General features: G+C 39.5%; 1 protein-coding gene across 2 annotated transcripts in view; it reads right to left on the bottom strand.

Moving 5' to 3' along the window:
- The window catches only part of PPP6R1 (protein phosphatase 6 regulatory subunit 1), a 53,023-nt gene that overhangs the window by 12,066 nt on the left and 21,239 nt on the right, over positions 1-19,718 (bottom strand). Inside the window, exons 5-20 of one of the 2 annotated variants that reach the window (XM_075280122.1) lie at positions 15,817-15,882; positions 14,851-14,963; positions 13,603-13,716; positions 11,830-11,998; positions 11,105-11,257; positions 10,889-11,023; positions 9,776-9,840; positions 7,282-7,397; positions 7,084-7,169; positions 5,508-5,597; positions 4,805-4,902; positions 3,197-3,220; positions 2,109-2,166; positions 1,860-2,005; positions 1,278-1,402; positions 791-953 (exon numbers count right to left, since the gene is read on the bottom strand). In XM_075280122.1, coding sequence (XP_075136223.1) covers positions 791-953; positions 1,278-1,402; positions 1,860-2,005; positions 2,109-2,166; positions 3,197-3,220; positions 4,805-4,902; positions 5,508-5,597; positions 7,084-7,169; positions 7,282-7,397; positions 9,776-9,840; positions 10,889-11,023; positions 11,105-11,257; positions 11,830-11,998; positions 13,603-13,716; positions 14,851-14,963; positions 15,817-15,882 — 1,721 coding nt within the window. The remainder of the gene's footprint in view (positions 1-790; positions 954-1,277; positions 1,403-1,859; positions 2,006-2,108; positions 2,167-3,196; positions 3,221-4,804; positions 4,903-5,507; positions 5,598-7,083; positions 7,170-7,281; positions 7,398-9,775; positions 9,841-10,888; positions 11,024-11,104; positions 11,258-11,829; positions 11,999-13,602; positions 13,717-14,850; positions 14,964-15,816; positions 15,883-19,718) is intronic. The other variant, XM_075280123.1, reaches the window with a different exon arrangement.

The following is a 19,718-nucleotide window of genomic DNA, read 5'->3' as shown; positions in this document are numbered from 1 at the left end:
GTTTCCTTCATTTTTTTGAAGACTTTGCTATGGAATAGGTTACGAATATTAGATCGGAGGAGGTAGGATCTCCACCACAATCTGCAATTTTCGGTAGCCTATACACAGAGAACAGAGCAGAAAGCTCCACTCATCTTCTAGCTCCAGCACTGAGTTAATACAGCTTAGGACCTATTCACTCTTATTGGAGCCAAGCTGTTTTATCAAAACAGGAATTCCCTAGGGAATACTTCTCACCAATGCTTCATAAAGCAGGAGTAAGTCTTTGATAACTCTGACATCTTTTGCCAATAGTTAGATGGAGCGCAAGTGGGACTCACTGCTTTGCACTGTATACAACTCCTGTATTATGAAGTGAAGTAAGAAGTAATCCCTAGATCATTTGTTTGGAACCATTTCTCTAGTGTGTAGCTCCTCAGCCTATCCTAAGGATTAGAGATGAACTAGTAGTATTCGATCAAATATTGAATACCATTATAGTCTATGGGAAAAAAACGGGAATGTTGTTCCGGTTTCCATGGAAACCAAAGTTCGACACATTGGATCCTCCAAGTTCAGGAAGTAGCAGGACGGGGAGGTTTTTGAATTGAATACAATGGAACTTTCCTGACTGATACGAGTATTCGATCGAATACTATTCGCTCATCTCTACTAAGGACAAGTGATCGATCTAATTTGAACGAAAAACCTGTTCAAGGCTTTACTCCCGCATGCAATATATACCTCTGTAAGATAAAACCTTATGAGATGACATTGTTCCTTATATGCAAAAGAAAAATTATATAATAACCTTGTCTCTTTACGGAGATCTGTAAAGACAGCCCAGCCCACTTCACTACTATTATTAGGTACGTTCTCTGCCCAAACTGATGAACCAGTATCTTCTGAAGTAACCGAAGGAGAAACTGAGGCGTCTGTAGAAGTGGAATCAAATGTTGCTGTCCAGCCAGGTTCTGAGGAGAGGAAAAATAAGCAAAGTATTATCTACCCAAACTACTCCTAAAGGGCCTTTTACGCATCACATTCCAGCAGCAGGTTATTGTTGCAGCCTGGGGATGAACGAATCACCCACCCCCATGCACTTTGCATTTGTAGGTTTACATGCGCCCCCAACAATCATTATTTTTAGATGGCATAAATGATGCCATCAGTGATGATCACACAAACACTTGTTCCCAGTAACTGCCTTGATCACTGCCTTACGTAAATGGCCTTTTAAATAGTATCTTTGTATCTTTTCAGAACTGTATATAAGCGCTTGAAGCAAAGTGTCACACCTCCTTCTGATGTTTCTTGTGCTGAATCTGTTGTTGAAGGATTAGTGCTAGTAGCACCACCACCAGAATCTTCTTCCTCTTCATCAGAATCTCGACTATCTTCACTATCTGTGCTTCCACAGCTCCTAAAAGATGTTAAAAGTTGCTTTTTATACTGGTTTTGGTCAAGTATATAAAAAATAAATAAAAATAATCAGAGCAAATGTAGGATGACAGAGGTGAATTTTGTGACTTCCCTTCTACTACTGAGCAATGAAGAAAACCAGACCTCTTTGAATGGAGATAGGAACCACTATGCCCCAAAAAATAAATCTGCTGTAAAAGCCCGATGAGTGCATTCACATGTGCATAGTCTCATTTGTTCTGGTCTGCCATAGGACCCAAAAATAAATAAAATAATAGAATGGATGCATCTAATGGGTAATAACAGAAGATCTCGAAGGACCCTATTGACTGATGAGTAACCATTAATTTCCCACCAACACTGCTGGACAAAAAAAAAAAAAGTTGGGCTTTCAGGACCTCTTCATCGGTAATTTCACACAGACTGACAAAGGTATTAACGTAGTCTAATTTCATTACCTTGTGCCAGTACTCTGCATTGTGCCTGAAGAAAACCGTATCTCTTTCTCCTGCCAGATATCTTCTCCATCTGAGCCTTCATCTTCATCATCATCAAATTGCTGAATGCGCTCCTTATAGCAAATCTCAAACAAATTGGAATTTGGCTGTAATGTATAAATATATTGAAAAATTACTACTGAATTATCAATTTCCTTTTATTAATAAATACTGGGAAGGGAAAGAAAAAAATAAAATAAAATAACTTACACTTTCTTCATCTGCATTCAGGGAAAATGTGATGTTGGCGGTTTTATCAAAGGGAGCACTGACAAAATGAAAACAGAACAATGCATTGGAAAATGAAGGACAGTTTAAGTCTTTTTTTTTTTATTATTATTTTGCTTGTTGCCCAGCACACAATTTACTTCTCTATGTGTTAAGAAAACAAATTTTTTTCAATTTATTTTTTTTTAAAAAGAATTGGAAGAACTTTACTACTCTCTCATGCAGTGCCACTGATACCACCACCTCCATAATACCAACATAATGAGTGCGAGATGTGTGTCACAGCTACAGTCATGCAAAAACATCCATATATCGTGCATAAGTGACACTTATTACCTTTTAGCAGCTGTTTTGGACTTCCAACAACAAAAGTAAGAGAGAGAAAGGTTTGCACCATAGACAAAGCAGAAAAGTTTAATGGGCTGTACTAAATTTTAACAGGATAGATAAGCGTCTGATGATCGGCTGCCCAACCACTTGGGACACCACTGAACAAGAGAACAGAGGTCCTCTTCCCCTTCTACGGATGAACAGAGCAGTGCACTGCGCATTCAGCTACAGCGAACTAACGTGAAGAAACTGAGTGTTTGACTCTGACAATTCCAGAGATAAAGGAGAGGCGGCATGCATGCCTGATCAAAAGGGGAGGCACAGAACTCCTTTCATAGATAGGCGCCACGTCTTGAACTTGGGAAATCCCATCACTAGACAAACCTGTAACATTTGCTCATTTAAGAGTTTGGTGGTAAAATTTAAATTTAGAAATAAAGAACAGTTTCTAAAAAAAAAAAAAAAAAAAAAAAAAAAAAAATATTTACATCTACTTATTAGAGGAAGACTTCTTTTCGGACGCTGGGAAAGAAATGTTGTTGGAAGGTCCATGAAAGCTTTTATAGTTACAACACAAAATAAAATGGGGAAATGAGAATGAAATGGGCCATATAAAGCCAAACATCACGCAACAACTGAATGCTTGCCATAACAAGACTATAAATAAATTGATAAGTCGGAGGCTGAAGGGTACGTGTGACTGTGTAATGCCCTACCATAACTGTGCAAGCATGTTTTACCTCTTCAGCTGTCGAAAGTGAGCACTGCAGGTTAGAGAAAGAGAAAGAAATAGCAAAAACATCAAAATGAGGTGAAGGGGAGGGAAAAAAAAAAAGGTGGCAAAGCAATTTTACTACAGAGGTAAAAGGTAAATGACAAGAATCTGGGATGATTGTGAAAGTGCTGTGTAACGTGCAAAACAAATCTTTGTCACAAGTAATAAAAGGACAGCGATTTTAGATATAGAAGACACATTGCTGACAGGTAAGAGACATGGATGTGGGGATAATATCACTCCTTAAGCAGAGAGCACCTTTACAGGCAACAGCCATATGGAGACTTACAAAGACATTTTCCCTTTGCATATTATTTCTCAGGTAAGGGTGTCTTCACACGGTGTAATCGCGCAGCTCCTTTAGACATGTATACACGTGTCCGAGCGTGGCGCTTCAAAACAAAGCCCATTGATTTCAATGGGTGCCGATATATGTGCACTACCCAATGAAATCAATCGGAGGCTTTTTTTACCTATTGATTTCAATGGGTAGCACGTATATCGGCACCCATTGAAATCAATGGGCTCTGTTTTGAAGCGCCGCACTCGGACACGTGTATACGTCTAAAGGAGCGGTGCGCTGCGCCGTGTGAAGGCACCCTTAGAGACATGTATATTTTTAACAGCCTGTAAATAGGGAAGGGGGGCAATCAACAGATTTCCATATTACTACCCCACTTCATATTATAAAAAATGAAATTAGTTTTTTTGTAAACTGGTCCCAAACAGACATAAATGGATAATGTAATAGTGCTGAAGAGTTAAGCACAAGATTGTAGGAAAAACAGCCATTTCTTTTTCAAACAGTCCTCAGATTCACTGAAGTGAACTGATCTGTGCTGTAAAAGATTAAATACTGAAAACTTGTACCGTACTGCAGATAGAAAACCAGATACAGGTATTAAGTGCAGCTAATAGTAAACACAAACCCATTATAAAATAACTCACACCACTTGTATATTAACAAGGCCCAATGTGTCAAGCGTACAACGTTTCATTTTATATTTAAAATAAATTGAAAAAAAACCCAAAAACCCCAAAACACACAAGACCTTTTGGGGACTGAGTTATGAAATTGTCCAAAAGAAAATACTTTGTTCTCCCTGGCAAATGGTCACAGAACAAATACTGGAAGGGATTTCAGTGCACATCAAGAGAAAGACTCTGTAGCAGCGACTATATTGCATTTTGCAACAGTGAAACCATGCCTGGATGTTTAAGGGGGCACCGCAGACAGGTCAGTCACCCCTTTATCCACAGGAATTTAGTGTAGTTTCCGTATATACACAGCACTCAGCTGGTACAAATGCGGGTCTTGGTTGCACACATATGCTTTTATAGTTGTTGCGTCTTACACAAGTAATATATTTTGTACCAAATTTTTGTTGTACACCTGATACAATGGTCCGCAACAAGACTGGTAACTTACGGTTACCACAGGGGAGGGCTGAGAGTGTGCACCTCATGAATACAGTGAACATAACTATCTGCTCTATTTTTTTTTCAGTACTCCTTAAAATATAAATACACACTGACAAATGCTCATTCTACATATACAATGGATAATACTAACTTCACACTCTCTTCTTGTTCTCCAAACTCCTCATCATTGAAGCCAAAATGATCGATAAAAGCAGAGGTCATCTGCTGCATTTGGTAGTCAACAAAAGCCTGGAGAAACAAACACATATATAATAAATTAAGGATGGGCAATTAATCAAAAAAATAATCTAAATTGAAAGTCAGCTCATTTATCATTATGAACTTGCTAACATCAATTATTTTGCACAAAAGCCATCCTGTCTTACACTGCATTTGGCTAAAGGAAATGGTATTAAACATTCACTATCCAGTCACGATTGCTGATATGTGAATAACTGAAACCAAAATTCAGTGGCGTAGCATACAAATAGGAGAGTGTCCTAACAATCATTCATCAATCTTAATCAGGGCAAAACGGTCAATTAATCATGATTTTGATGAGAAGTCAGAGACATATAGAACTAGTGGAGAGCAGTAATGGGAATTCCTGTTGCATGTGTATGACCCCAAGGAAGTAAAAAAATGGTCTAGATAGATCAAAGATTTTAACCTGAAAACTGTTACAGCATCAATATTCTTTTGACAAAATGAGCATTATTAAAAGGGCAAATAGCAAAGATGAACTTAGAAATCTGATCTGTGTTCCTAGAAAATGCTCCCTCAAGAGACCACTAGGTTGTGTGTTCATGGAATAATTTTGGTTTGTTGGTATATGAAAGAAATTGCTATGTTACCTGTTGGAGAACGGCCTCTTGGGGAAAATTAAACTCCTTCAGGTCACTGTCTTCATCATCACTGGAAGAGTGCATATTTCTGGTGTTCACCTGCAGAAAAGGGCACATGTTTTTACAGTAGGAAATTGTCATGAATTTATGTCCATATACTATATTAAACTGCAGCAGCTTATCTCACTAATTGCACTTTACTGATAACAGACTTGGCTTTATCTCTCTATGTAAACGCACAACTAACATTGAGTCCATTGTGAACAAGCCTCTGCATATTATCTGAAATGCTCTAGGCAGTGTTCTCATAAACCTCTTTAATACAAATTGGAAGTCAACAGAATTCTCCTTAAGCAGAGCTCAACACACTCATTTATGGCTTCCCAGTGAGCTGCTGAGATGCCAGAACAATCACAGGCACAGTGCGAGGAACAAGTTCAGCGGAAGGACAACCTGAGAGCTGCGGAAATGCCAGAGCAGGTGGTTCATCGATGCCAACAACACACTCATATGGCATCCCAGCGAGCTACTGAGATGCTGGAAGAATCACGGGAACTGCACGAGGAATAAGTTCAGCGGTAGGCCAGCTTGACAGTTGCCAAAACGCCAGAGCAGGCCAACCATCAACGGCAGTAATTTGCTGAATATAGGCGGATCATCGACGCCAACAACACTCACGAAGTCAGGGGCAGAGGCTAGTACACGATATATTTAATCTCCTCTATATCAACGTCTCCTTAAGCCGATAACTCTGCTCTGCCATTTCAATGCTGCCCACTTTATCACAGTTTTTAGAGAACTACTGTCAACAGTCTGAGCTCTAAAGAAACAGAATCCAATTCCACATTTGACAAGGCAGGACTTTTATTTTAACCACTGATATTTTGCAGAGTAGTATGGGTAATGTCATAGTAGTGGGGAAGCAACATACAGAAGGCAAGAAACGTGTTCCCAGGCATCTCTTGAGTCCACTAATTGTCTAATTTGAATATTGCTATGCAAATGAGACTATTAATAAAGGTATGGTGTTTGTCAATGTAATATGCTCTTTAAAACAACGCAGGTTGTATATTCAATTTAATGAATTCAATTTACTATTTTTTTTTCTTCCAGGGACTTCACCCAGAACACACCAGAGCAGCAGGACTGCACCACGCTGAGAGTTATCAGAACACCAAAGACAGGTAAGTATGGGGTTTTTTGCCCACTTTCCCTGGCCTAATATAAAAAATAAAAGTTTATCCCGGACAACCCCTTTAAGTTATGTAGCCCATTATGACTGCCTACGTCATGCTGAAAAGCAGCAGAAAGACTGAAGCCAAAATGGAGGATTTTACTGTTATGTTGACCTACAGGCAGCACAAAATCATGTACTGGGAGCAAAGATAAAATTCAGAAGGAATTGGAGTTTTGCTTGAACCCGACTATTGTAGCAAGGCATCAGTTGTTACAACTCCTATGCCTGCTCTAAGGTGTTTTACCATGTACACCAGCTAAACCCTTCATGCGCCGTGGTCACAATCAGTACTTCTAGTATGCCTGCAGGTCTTTGAACAGAACATAAAAGTAACAATACAATCCTTACAAGGTCTACTGTGTTCTTCTTGTTGGTGTCAGTCAAAGACCCTGAAACAAAGTTTTCCCACCGCTCCTGCTCTTCATCTGGGAGCTCTGTGAATGCATAAAGGCCAGAATTATAATGACATGGTGTGTATACAAAACATGAATCTGCGTCTCAAAATGACACTCTGCATAAATATTTCTATCAAAAACTTGCAGTCACCTTTGATAAGCTCACTAAGGAGAGCACAGTTGGGACCTTTTTCTGAACTTTGCACCAGTGAATTTGCCATTTTAGTGAGATGACCCATGAACCCTTTCCTCCGTCCACCTTCTGACCTAAAATATGAACAGAACAGATATATAAAAAGAAAAAAAAAATTGTTCAACAACGGGAGACCCAGAAGAGGAGATCAATGCTAAATCATAGATGATCGGCTATAAGAATCTATGAGTGTATAAGAATATTTACATGTCTTCCAAAACTTCAGGGCCTCAGAATTAAAGCATAACTAAACTTTCTTACAACTTTGATTTATTTTTTTTTTGGCTGTATTTTTGTGTATTTTTTTGGCAAATTTTGGATAATTTCAGTGAAGTTCTGCAAGTTTTCACTCTTTCCCTGCCTTCCCCAAAGAGAGCTGTTCCCTGTTTCTCAGTGTGTATGGTATACGGACTGTAAGAAATGAATAGAAAATGAGAGTAGGAGAAAGTCCATTCAAACCACTATCTCTCTGACATTCTAAAACATACAAACTTGCTTTTGGTGTCATATGAAAGAGGAGATTCTCTTCTTTCATATGGTACTAAGGTTCCATAATCCAATCTCAAGATATCACTGGTTTAAAACAGTCAGGATTGGGATTTTTATATCATATGGCTGTATAGAAACTGTGGAAAGAACTAAGCCGCCACTGCACCCTTAGTGTCATATGAAAGAAGAGAATACCCTCTTTCATATGACACCAACTCTTATTTCCTCTACATTTTACACAGTCCTGTATTCCACACATAGTAACATTCAGCGAGAGGAAGAAACAGTTCCATGTAGAAACAAGATGCTCGTCCAGGTGCTACTAAGATGCTCGTCCAGGCCCTCAATCTCCCGCTTAGACTACTGGAATACCCTTCTCCATGGACTCCCAGCAACCTTAAACTGCGCAGCCCGCTTAATTCACCTCACCCCCCGATCTTCACCGGCTGCTCCCCTCTGCCAGTCCCTCCACTGGCTACCTATAGCCCAGCGAATTGAGTTCAAGCTACTAATGTTAACATTCAAAGCGATCCACAACCTGGCACCTCCATATATCTCTGAACTAATCTCCCGCTACCTGCCCACACGTAACCTCAGATCCTCCGAAGACCTCTTACTCCGCTGTGCTCTCATCCGCTCCTCACACAACCGTCTCCAAGATTTCTCCCGTGCATCCCTCATACTCTGGAACTCCTTACCAAGACACATAAGACTGACCCCCACAATCACAGGCTTCAAGAAGGCCCTGAAGACTCACCTATTCAGGAAGGCCTACAATCTCCAATAACACTATCACCACACCACCATCTGTACAGTCTCTCCCTCTCCTCCTTTCTCTATCCCCCCTTCCCTCATAGATCGTAAGCCCTCGTGGACAGGGCCCTGTATCCCACTGTGCCAATCGGTCACTGTTAGTATTATATCTACCTGTATATTTTGTGTATTGTATGTAAACCCTCAAATGTAAAGCACCATGGAATTAATGGTGCCATATAAATAAATAATACATTTTAAAAAAGTGAAACAAAGACACAGGATTTTACAGAAGTAGATTGCAGAAAATCAAAAATTTGTTTAAAGGTTTAATGCTTTAAAAGGTTTGGTGGTATTATGGAACTCTGTGCTCAATGGGCAAGAGAATGATCTCATGGAAGCATGAAAAAAAAAAATCTATGTAGCATGTTATGAGATTAATTTTCCCAGTGGCTTAAACTGAATACATCATCAAAAAATAATAGCCTCTTTTCCACTATAAGGTATTGAATCACCTCAGATCTCCTTGACTCACTTTTGTAATTTTTCCACTGAAGTAGTACCAGAAAGTTCCTACCTTTGACCAGGTATTAAGTGAGTCGAAGAGATACTAGAAGGCCGCATGTCCAAACTCTGCTCAGGCCCTATTCACATCTGTGTTCGGGATTCCATTCTGGAGTCCGTTTGGGACTCCCTATACACATTAAAAAGTGGATACCTGGCAAACCTGCAGACCCCATAGCAGCACTTTTCTCTCTGCATGATTCGTGCAGGAACTGAATGGAAACCACATAAACCCCATTATAGTCTATGGGATCCATGTGGTTTCCTTAGATTTAATGTGTATAGGTTTCCGTTCAGGGGGTCCCCAAGCAGACTCCCCAAACTGAAACCCGAACGCAGATGTGAACCAGGCCTGAGTTAATTGTCAAACATTATAGATAACAACCAGATGATATAGGAGGTAATCTCTGCAGTGAAGAACAAACTAAATAGTGCCTAACCAGTCAGGCCAGTAACATACAGTAGAAGTGTGATGGCCACATCAACAACACATCTTTAATAAGGGGGCTATGACACAACCTACCAATGCTTTATCTCTGCAATAAAATTATATATATATATATATATATATATATATATATATATATATATATATATATATATATATATATATATATATATATATATCCATATATAAATAACTTACTGTTCTTTCTCATTATCTTCCCATGCTGACAGTATCCTCTGCACAAGCTGGCATTTCTGTAGAAGCTAATATTTAGAAACAAATATAAGTATTTAGCTGTGCATTGATAATCAGTATGTACATATTACATTCGATGCGCATCATCTATTAAAAATCAATGGGCAATGGTTGTTATCCAGAGAAAATGACCCGTCAGTGCTGCCAGTTGTATGAACAAAAACAGTCATGCCCAGCTGTCAATTTATTTACAAGTTTCTAGAAGGAATTGGATCACATGGAGTCACAGAAATAAAAGCTTCAGAAATACTATTTGAAGGGGATCGGAGTAATTTACTACAACAGACATGTGAACAGGGGTGGTAGGGCCTTGTTAAAATGAAGTCAATGGGCCGCTATACAAGGCTTGGAGTTAACAACTTTCAGCTCTATGCACTGTATAGTACTGTGTATATGTATACTGTATAGTATAGTGATTTTTGTGATGAACCTGCTTTGGGTTTCACTCCCAATCACTTGATATGCTGTAGATTCTAAAAATCCACTGCCCCATGTCAATATACGCATTTACAACTTCAGCAACATGTAGATAAGATTTGTTAAAATCTAATTTACTTTGCTGCTACTGTAAAACATTGCAGATTGTATATAAATAAGTAATAATCATCCGTGTGCATGTGGCCTTAAGGTCTTCAGATGGAGGCTCAGAATTGGAGTGCTCACTGTATTATATATGTGCCCAAAACAAAAGAATTAAAGTTCTGTGCTACCGTGCTGTTAACGCTTAATATTCCAATAACGGTATTGGGGTGTTATCCAGTCATTGCATGGTTAATCAGATATGGCGGTGTCATCCAGTCAAGTTATGATGGAGTTATTCATTTATTGTATGTTACTAGAATAAATTCTAGTTTGCTGATAACTGGAAAATGTAAATGACCCTGTACCTGCTTATAGTCAGGTGCTCTTAGACCCATATTAATGGAGCATAAGTCTTTTTCACCAGTTATAAAACTTGCTGCTAGGTTCATTGTAACTATTTCATCACTGCCAGGTTAAAAGCATGAAACACAATCCCACCACTTTCCTAGACAAGTCAATATTTTTCACACTTACATATGTAACAAGCAAGTTCTCCTGTATATTGCTCTCATTGACATCTTCCATTGAACTTGCATTCAAAATTATGGTGATACAGGCTTCAACTTGAGAGTGTAAGAAATTGTTGTACATGTACTTGAAGTACAAATTCTAAAAAGAATAACCAAAAATATATTTAGCAAGGAAAACCAGGCCGTTTCCGTCATATGTAATTACTTACATGCAACTTACCAGCATGGTGTTGACCGAATCAAGCGCAATGAGTTCTTGGTTTAAGGCCTTGTTGTTTGCATTAACTATGCTAGTAAGCAATTTCACCACATGGAGTCGAGTATTTCCTAATGGTGGATCAAGAACACCCCAAGTTGTTTGCAAGCTTTCCTTCTGAAAAAAGGAAGGGGAAAAAAAAAAAAAGTATGAAAGGTTTAAGGTTCACACTAGCGTTGGTATCTCTATAGGTGTCTCTGCCGCAGAATTTGCCTAAGATTGTCAGAGAGAAAAGATCTGCAAGGAGAACTCTTCTTGCCAACAGTTTCCATATAGAAACAGCGGAAACCTGACGTACCCCATTATAGTCTATTAGGTCTGCGGTTTCTATGTGAAACCGCTTGCTGTGCAGACAGTGTCTCAGCCTTTTAGGTCCCCATACGGACCTGAAGGACAGAAACACAAACACTAGTAGTGCGAATCTAGCGTTAGCCATTTTGGAATAATCAGTAGATCCCCTTTAGGATATCTGTTCCATCCGTCTACAAAGTGTTAGAAATACACACACATTAAAAAAAAAATGTGCTGAGAAGAAAAGAGGCAGGTAATCTTCCATTTCCAACACTTGAACAATAACACAATTTGTATACAAAGATTTGCACTTCCATGTAACTAATATTCAAACAAAGTGAAATGGGCAGTATAAACTAACAAAAAAGATGGAATAGCTATATAGTCCTGGGTTTTACCTTGGGAGGATCAATGAGGAGCTGATGAAAGCCCTTTAAACTCTGCTTGATAGCCAACAATGTGCCTAAACTTGCTTGTGTATTGGAAGAAGAATCTATGCCAGGCGGATTAATCTCCAGTTGACCCTCTAAATTAGCGTAAAAAGCATTCAATCCTCCCAGTTCAGGTCTGTAAAAGAAACCACAAATCATTCACATGTTCATGGAGTTAGTTACATTACTTCCGATTTATGAGTGTCCTTAAAGAGAACCTGTCACCATGAAAGTGCTATGTAATATTCAGGCAGTATATTACATAGAAAGAGAAGCTGGGCAGATTGATAGATAGTGATTGTTTAACTTGTCATTTATTTCTATGCTTAGAAGGTAACTGAGCTCTCTCTGTAGTCACATAGAGGGGAGGCTGTCCGTTACTGATGGGACTGCTCACTGGACAATTTATCCCCGTAGCCATAGAAAGAGAAATAAATGGATAAGAAATCTTTCCCCACAAAACTGTACATCAATACCTCCTGCAGGCGACACTGTATTTTCATGGTGACAAGTTCATATTAAAAGGGGATGTCCAAGGAGTACTAATTTATGTACCTGGTCTCGGGGATCGCCGATGATGGACCCAAGTGTTCCAGCAACATCACTACTCTCAGACCATGTGATCCAAAACAGCAATTACCTGCCTTCCCCAGGGTCACACGGTCCCCCTCCCTTTCCTAATCCTCAAAGGTAATTAAATAGCGAACGCCACTTCAGATCACATAAACCAGAGGTCATGATATTGCTGGAAACCCCAAATCCATAATCTGCAATCCCAAATAAATTGATACCACCCATACAAACACAATTTTAAATCTTAAAAGTTTTTCCAGATTTGTAATACTGATGACCTATGCGAAGAACAGGCCACCAATATCAGATCAGTGGGGGGTCCAACATGAGGGACTCTCACTGATCAGCCATTTGAAGATACAGAAGTCCAGATAAGTGCTGCAGCCTCTTCACTGAATACCAAGCACAGTGCTGTATATTGAGTACGGTAGGGACTGTGCTTAGTATTGCAGCTCAGATCCATTCACTTGAATGGGACTGAGGTGCAAACAGGCCATGTGACAAGTGAAGGTTTAGTCACTAGTCCATGAAGATATTGATGAGCTATCCTGAGGATAGATAATCGATATTTAACTCCCAGAAAACCTCTTTAAGAGAAGAATTTTCTACTATACTTTCCATATCAGGCCCTCCACTTGTGGTTATTCATATTATGTGCAATTAAACATTTTACCCCAATTACAATTAATGAACGGTTATTTTAGGACACTCCCCTTTTCCCGAGCTGACACTTGGTTTCAGTTATTTTGCGATTAATTGCCCGGCACTAGCATAATCTATAATCTAATAATACCACTTAACACAAAATGTGTACACATTGACCATTACTACTGAGGCCTTGCAGTTAAACTCTCTTCAGGGAAGGTGTCTCTTGTTAAACTTTTGTCATATTCAGCGTCTAAATAAAATATGTTGATGGCCATTTATATAAATGTCTGCCATGTAATAATACATATGACTGGCAAAATTCATTACGTGGCAGCTACGTCAAAGCGTTATGTTATACAACACAGTTACTTTTTTGTTTGTGTGTTAAACTGAAAGCTACATAAAAAAAAAAAGGGCTTGCATTTTTTTGGTCTGGAAATTTCTGACAGATCTGCTTTGGAGACTGATGTGAAGCTAATCTTCAAGACCAAAATGTGGTGCAGATACTACAGAGCTTACCTTGGCCTTCGAGGCTCCAATAAAGTTAGAAGTACTTGGATTCCATTAACAATAACAGACTCATTATGATCTCCTTCAAACATATTACTAAGAAGCTGCTCAATAGTCTCCTGTCTGTGAAAAGAAAGGAAGATGCTTCAAACAAAATCTATAAAAGACTATCATCTAAATAAGAAATCCTTGCAATAACTGCGAACACAAAGCATTCACAATGGATATAAGTGGATATTTTTATTGCCCTGGCTGCTAATACACTTGCTACCGACATGATCAATGTCACAATTTAAGTCCAGTAACACCGCCCCAAAGTCTGTACTCCCACCCTTCCCTCATAGATTGTAAGCCCTCGCGGGCAGGGCCCTCTACCCCACTGTGCCAGTCGGTCATTGTTAGTATTATATCTACCTGTACATTCTGTGTATTGTATGTAAACCCCCAAATGTAAAGCACCATGGAATTAATGGTGCTATATAAATAAATAAATATTATTATATTATTATTATTATTATTATTATTATTATTAATAATAATAAATTCTACAGAAAATGTCAACTTCCAGAAAAGCATTATCTTTTGTTAAATTCAGGCTTTGGCTTAAAAAAACGCAGCAAAATTTGCAACGAAAAAAATGCAGCTTTTCCAGAACTTAGGCCTTAGATTAACAAAATGGTTTAGGTGCAAAATTCTGTGCTCTCCTGCCCCAACTGGTGATTGGCTGAAGCAGTTACCGGGTCCTGAGTTCTTCAGGTTTCTTTCATGTATACAATGCTACAGGACCCGTGCTTTATGCTCCTTACATTAATGTTATGTACGATAACAAACAGTACTAGTTATGCCTCATTCACACTTGTGCCGCTGTCTGTCGTGAACCCACCGAAACTGCAGAAAAACAGATTGGGAAGAGTTTGCAAACGGGCTGTTAAAAAAACCTTTTCAATTCAATGGTTTTTAAAGCAATCCGCAGTTGTCTGTTTGCGTCCGTCCAAAAAAAGCCAATTCACGGCGGAGAGGTTGAAACAGATACATGTGGATTGCTTTAAAAACCCCTCGTGTGAATGGTTTTTTTAAATGCACCATTTACACACCATTACTAATCTGTTTTTCGACAATTTCAGAAGAATCATGACAGATGGACTGCAGTCGCAAGTGTGAACACCCACTTACAAGTACACATGATCAAACAAAACTTCTACCATATTAATATATACTATGCCACCGTAAATCTACAGGTAAATTCTCATGCCTTACTTCTCCAGAGTATCTAGTAACTGGTCAGGCTCAGGACTGTCCTGAATCTGGATCATCTGCTCACGGCTCAGTCGAATAACATCACACAGTGACTGTGAAGCATTGGAATGTTGCTGCAACAATAAAAACAAAATGATATTAAAACAAGGAAACACATTTGCCTCGCACACACAGTAGATGGTGTTCGGTTACATTCGCATATATCAGTTGCATCAATGAGTTGTTTTTTTTTGTCTCAGTCACTACAACAGATACAAAAATGCACCAGGCATCACATCTACGGTCAGTGAGCGCTCAGGGATTTCATTCCCCACTATGCATGAAAATTGCAGAGAGAAAAGTCCTGCGAGTAGGACACTTCTCTCCACATTTTCTCGGGCAGAAGCTTGACAGAAACCCGGCGGACTCCATTATAGTCTTATTTGTAAGCAGATTGGGTTTCCATTCTGAACGTAAACCCCAGCACAAGTGTGAACCTAGAGTAATATAAATAAATAAATTCAATTAAACCAGCTGATAAGTGGAAAAAAGTGAAGATAGACAGCACAGTAATCCCGGAGCTCTCACCTCCCCCCTCCCCTATCTGAGGAGCTTCATTGCTCATCAGCCCCTCCCTCCCCTGAGGAAATGAGCAGATAAGCCCAGTGGCCATAGAAAAGGAAGTGTCAACAATGAAGTGAATAAATTAAGATAGCGGCCAAACAAAGCAGTTTTGATAAAGCAATGTATTTAGGAAGAGTCTTAAATCCACAAACTAGCAGTATAGATAGGATGCTTTTCATCGGACAACCCCTTTAAAGAGAAACTGCTGTTTAAAGCTTAGTAGACTGCTATGAGCTCAAAAACTACATGCTGACCTTTAAAGAAGCGCTCCCCAAATATTCCTGTTAGAAAGGCAGATGAATAAAAATATTTGGGATTGTTTCTTTAAGAAATGCAGAAAAACAAGGGAAAAACTATACTTACATTATCATCCTTTGAAGGATGAATCATGTCAATCAGCCTCTGAACGATTTTTTCTTCATTCAGCCACTGTGTATAAGAAATAGGAGGAAATAACGTCACATTATATTGCCTATGAGGTAAGGAAAAATTTCAAAGAATAATGTACAATACTACAGTTCCTGTGAGACCCTTTTAAGTACAAGGACTAAGCTCAAACACTTCTCTGTGCAAACATTTTACCCAAAATGAGATCAGCGTCAATCCAGAGCTCTTCAGTTATCATCAACGTGCACTGGAAACAGCATTTTCATAAACTTGCATATATGTGTTTCTCACTAGTTCTATGTCACTTATGTAATTGGGAAGCAGCACACCCTGGCTAAGACAGCTGTATGCACTTTAATGTGGTATTAATAGTACTGCACTCTCCATGGCAATGTGGTGCTTGCAATAGGGTGCTCCGACCCAATGAAGCGGAGAAGAGGGACCACAGCACACTTTTGTGACAACAGACATACTGTATAATGTGTGAGGTACATAGATTTCATTAGACAAATGAAGCAGCAGTCCAACATGTGGAAAATAAATAGAAATACGGTATTCACATTTGCTTGATAAAGAAAATGGCTGATTGAAACATGGCTGTTTACACATATAGATCAGGATTGTCTAATGAAATATACATATTTCACACATTGTATGTATATTGTCCAATAAATCTAACTTATTGCTTGTCTCACAAGTGCTATGCTTCTTCCAAGCTGTATGTTCTTGTCCATAATATAGCCACAGAAGGAGGAACATGTGACCACACAAGTAGTCTACATCCTCCTCTGAAACAGTGTCCAGGAAACTAGCACCGGCACAGCGTGTAGAGAGGTTCTGTCACATTCTCCTCCATCTGTGGACAATTCAATGGATGCAAGCAGCGTGCTGCCACAAGACACCTCCACCACAACTAAGCATCACAGTACTCAGTGATGGAAAACAGCACACAACAATTTATATTTTTTTTTACATAATTTATAAATGTGTTAAGAGACTCAAAGGGAAGCTACCTTAACAAGGTCTTTATAGTCAACAAATGTATAGTGCCACATGTTTCATTATGTAAAGACTAATTCTCAAAAATGTGACAACTGTTATATAAACAGAAATATAAATACAATGACATATATACAAGTCATGAAAAAGTTTATGACAAGATACACATCTGCAGTAGTAGTTAATATTTGGGCTTTGATTACAATGGCACATCTGGGTATTCTGTTTATTGATCCAACTGAGTGTTTGTTAAAGTGTATCTGTAATTATAAAAACTCTTCATAAATTAATAGTGCATGTGAATATACACACATATCTTTAACAAACGTGTCAGAAGTGAAAGATTGTTTTTATCAATAGCCTCCTCCTTTCCCTCTACGTAGACTTCCATATAAAATGTAATTAAGTTTGATAAGTGGAGATTGAAACATATTAAAATTGTTACATTACATACAGTTTGTTACATTCACTTGTACTACCCATCTAAAGTACTGCATTAGTGCTTTATGGGTGTTAACTCTTCTTGAGGTCTTGTTGGGCAAATTTTTCCTCTAGGGTTGTTAAAACCTGAATATGAACAATTTTTGATGCCATAAATACATAGATCTAGTCATTGTATGAGCCCCTCACCACCATCTACTTTTTAAAGGGATTTTCCAACAAATGGCACTTATTCCCTATCCACAAGACTAATATCTAAATGCAGGGTGTGCCCTTTGGACAGCTCACAGTACATGCATCCCTCATGAACGAAGTGATCAAGCCAACAGCAAAAAGACACTTATTCCCTATCCTAATGAGATGAGATTAATAAAGATTTTAACTAATATAACGTTATATATCATCCATGTATCTGTATTGTCATCTGTGCAGTTCACATTAAAAATGATATTTCAGCTCCTTTTCATTCTGTGCACTGTAGAAGAAAATTTGCTGCTGATGGAAGCCTTCACCAGGAGGTTATGGATTGGGTTTTGGCTCATTATTTATTGTAATTATGGCTTTTGTGGACCAGGGAGGCAGTGAGGCACATTAATATTTGGTGCTGTGATACATGAGCATCCAAATGAATTAGTCTCATCAACACATGAATACACAAGACTTAAGTAATCCCATGTTAATGAGCCAAGATCCACAGGTACTGAGGTGGCTATATACATCAGAGTCATGTTGGTAGAATCTGCCATAAACATGTACACTTGACCAAATGGAGGAGAGGGAGAACAAAACCTCAGGTGGGGCTCCAATCCATTTCTCCATAACCTTAAGCTGTTCCCAATCATAACAAATCCTGAGCTTTGGTGAATTTTAGAGGGTACAGCAAGATTTTTTTTTAGTTTTTATGCAAAAATCACACTGCAAGACCATGGCCTCAAAGCCTCAGTGAAATTGGAGAGTTCTGTAGACATGCATCTAATGTGTATGACCAACTTTAGGTAAGGCTCTGTTCATACTGATGGAAAGGTTTCCATTTCTGTCAGATAAATGAAGGATCTTTTTTTTTTGTAACTCAAACTTTATTGAAAATTTTTTTTTTTTTTTTTTATACAATAAGAAAAGAAAAAACAATTACGAGTTACAGGGCGAACACCCGCCCTGCGAACAGAAAAAGCACACAGTGCAACACAAAATACAATCATAGAAGAATAAAAAAAAAAAAAAAAAAATTAAAGACAAAGAAAACAACATAGAAAAAAGAAAAAGGAAAAAGGGGGGGAGGAGGAGGGAGGGGGTTAGTGGGACAGATGGGTGGGGGAGAGGACTAAATGTGGGGGGTGAAAGGGTAGGTAGGGGTGAGTGTGAGCAGTCAGGAAACCAGAGAGAGCGCTCGTCAGGTCATCCATACCACAGCCAGTTGGGAAGGGCTCGGGAGGAACCACTGGTCAAATACCTGAGACGAACAACAAGAGCATCAATCAGAGGAGGGGTCAGAACCCAGAAGCGTCCGGTACTCTGCAGACTGTTGAAACCTGAACCAGTAGAACCAGGTTTTGATGTACGCCTCAGTCGTGCCATGCAGGAAAGACGTGAGATTTTCCATGCGCATTATCTCGTTGACCTTCGAAATCCAGAGGGAGAGAGGAGGAGGATCCACTCGTTTCCAAAAAAGGGGGATACAAGCCCGGGCAGCGAGGATCAGGAATCTAAGTATGGAGCGCTTAAAGACCTTTACAGAAGACTCACAATGATTAAGGAGGAACAGGGCAGGGCCCAAATGGTGAGAAGTTTCAGTAAGCTGGAGGGTTATCCGCTTGACCCCCTCCCAGAAGGACGAAAGGGCAGGACAGGACCAAAAAATGTGTAGCAGTGTGCCTTCCTCATCGCCACAGCGCCAACATAATGGGGAGACCTGAGGAAACATAGCATGGAGTCTCGTAGGAACCCTATACCATCGGGACAAGATTTTGTAGCTGGCCTCCTGGTGGCGAGAGCTGATGGAAGCAGTATTAGAAAGGCGAAAAATGCGCCTACGCTGCTCCTGAGAGAGGGAAAGGGACAAATCAGATTCCCATTTCAGCAAGAACGGCGGAACAAAATCCTCTGGAGGTTCAACCAGGATCCGGTAAGTGAGCGAGAGGGAGTGGCGAAGGGGGCCAGCGCCAACACAAATCTTCTCCAAGGGGGTAGGTTCGATGCGGAACACTGCAGGAGCAGGGAGAGAATGTAAAAAGTGACGAAGTTGCATCCCCCGCCAAGCATCCAAAGGGGGCAGCTCAGGAGGGGCCTGGGAATTCAGAAGTGTAGTCCATCCCCCTGCGTCCTGGAAGTGACAGGCACGGAAAATCCCATGACGGCGCCAATTACGAAAAACTCGGTCAAACATTCCAGGTGGAAAGGCAGGATTGCCCAGCACTGGAAAAAGAGCGGAATCCTTAGGG

The sequence above is a fragment of the Leptodactylus fuscus genome, chromosome 6 (assembly GCF_031893055.1).
Source record: "Leptodactylus fuscus isolate aLepFus1 chromosome 6, aLepFus1.hap2, whole genome shotgun sequence".
Classification (NCBI taxonomy): Eukaryota; Metazoa; Chordata; class Amphibia; order Anura; family Leptodactylidae; genus Leptodactylus; species Leptodactylus fuscus.
This window is presented reverse-complemented; position numbering and strand designations above follow the sequence as displayed.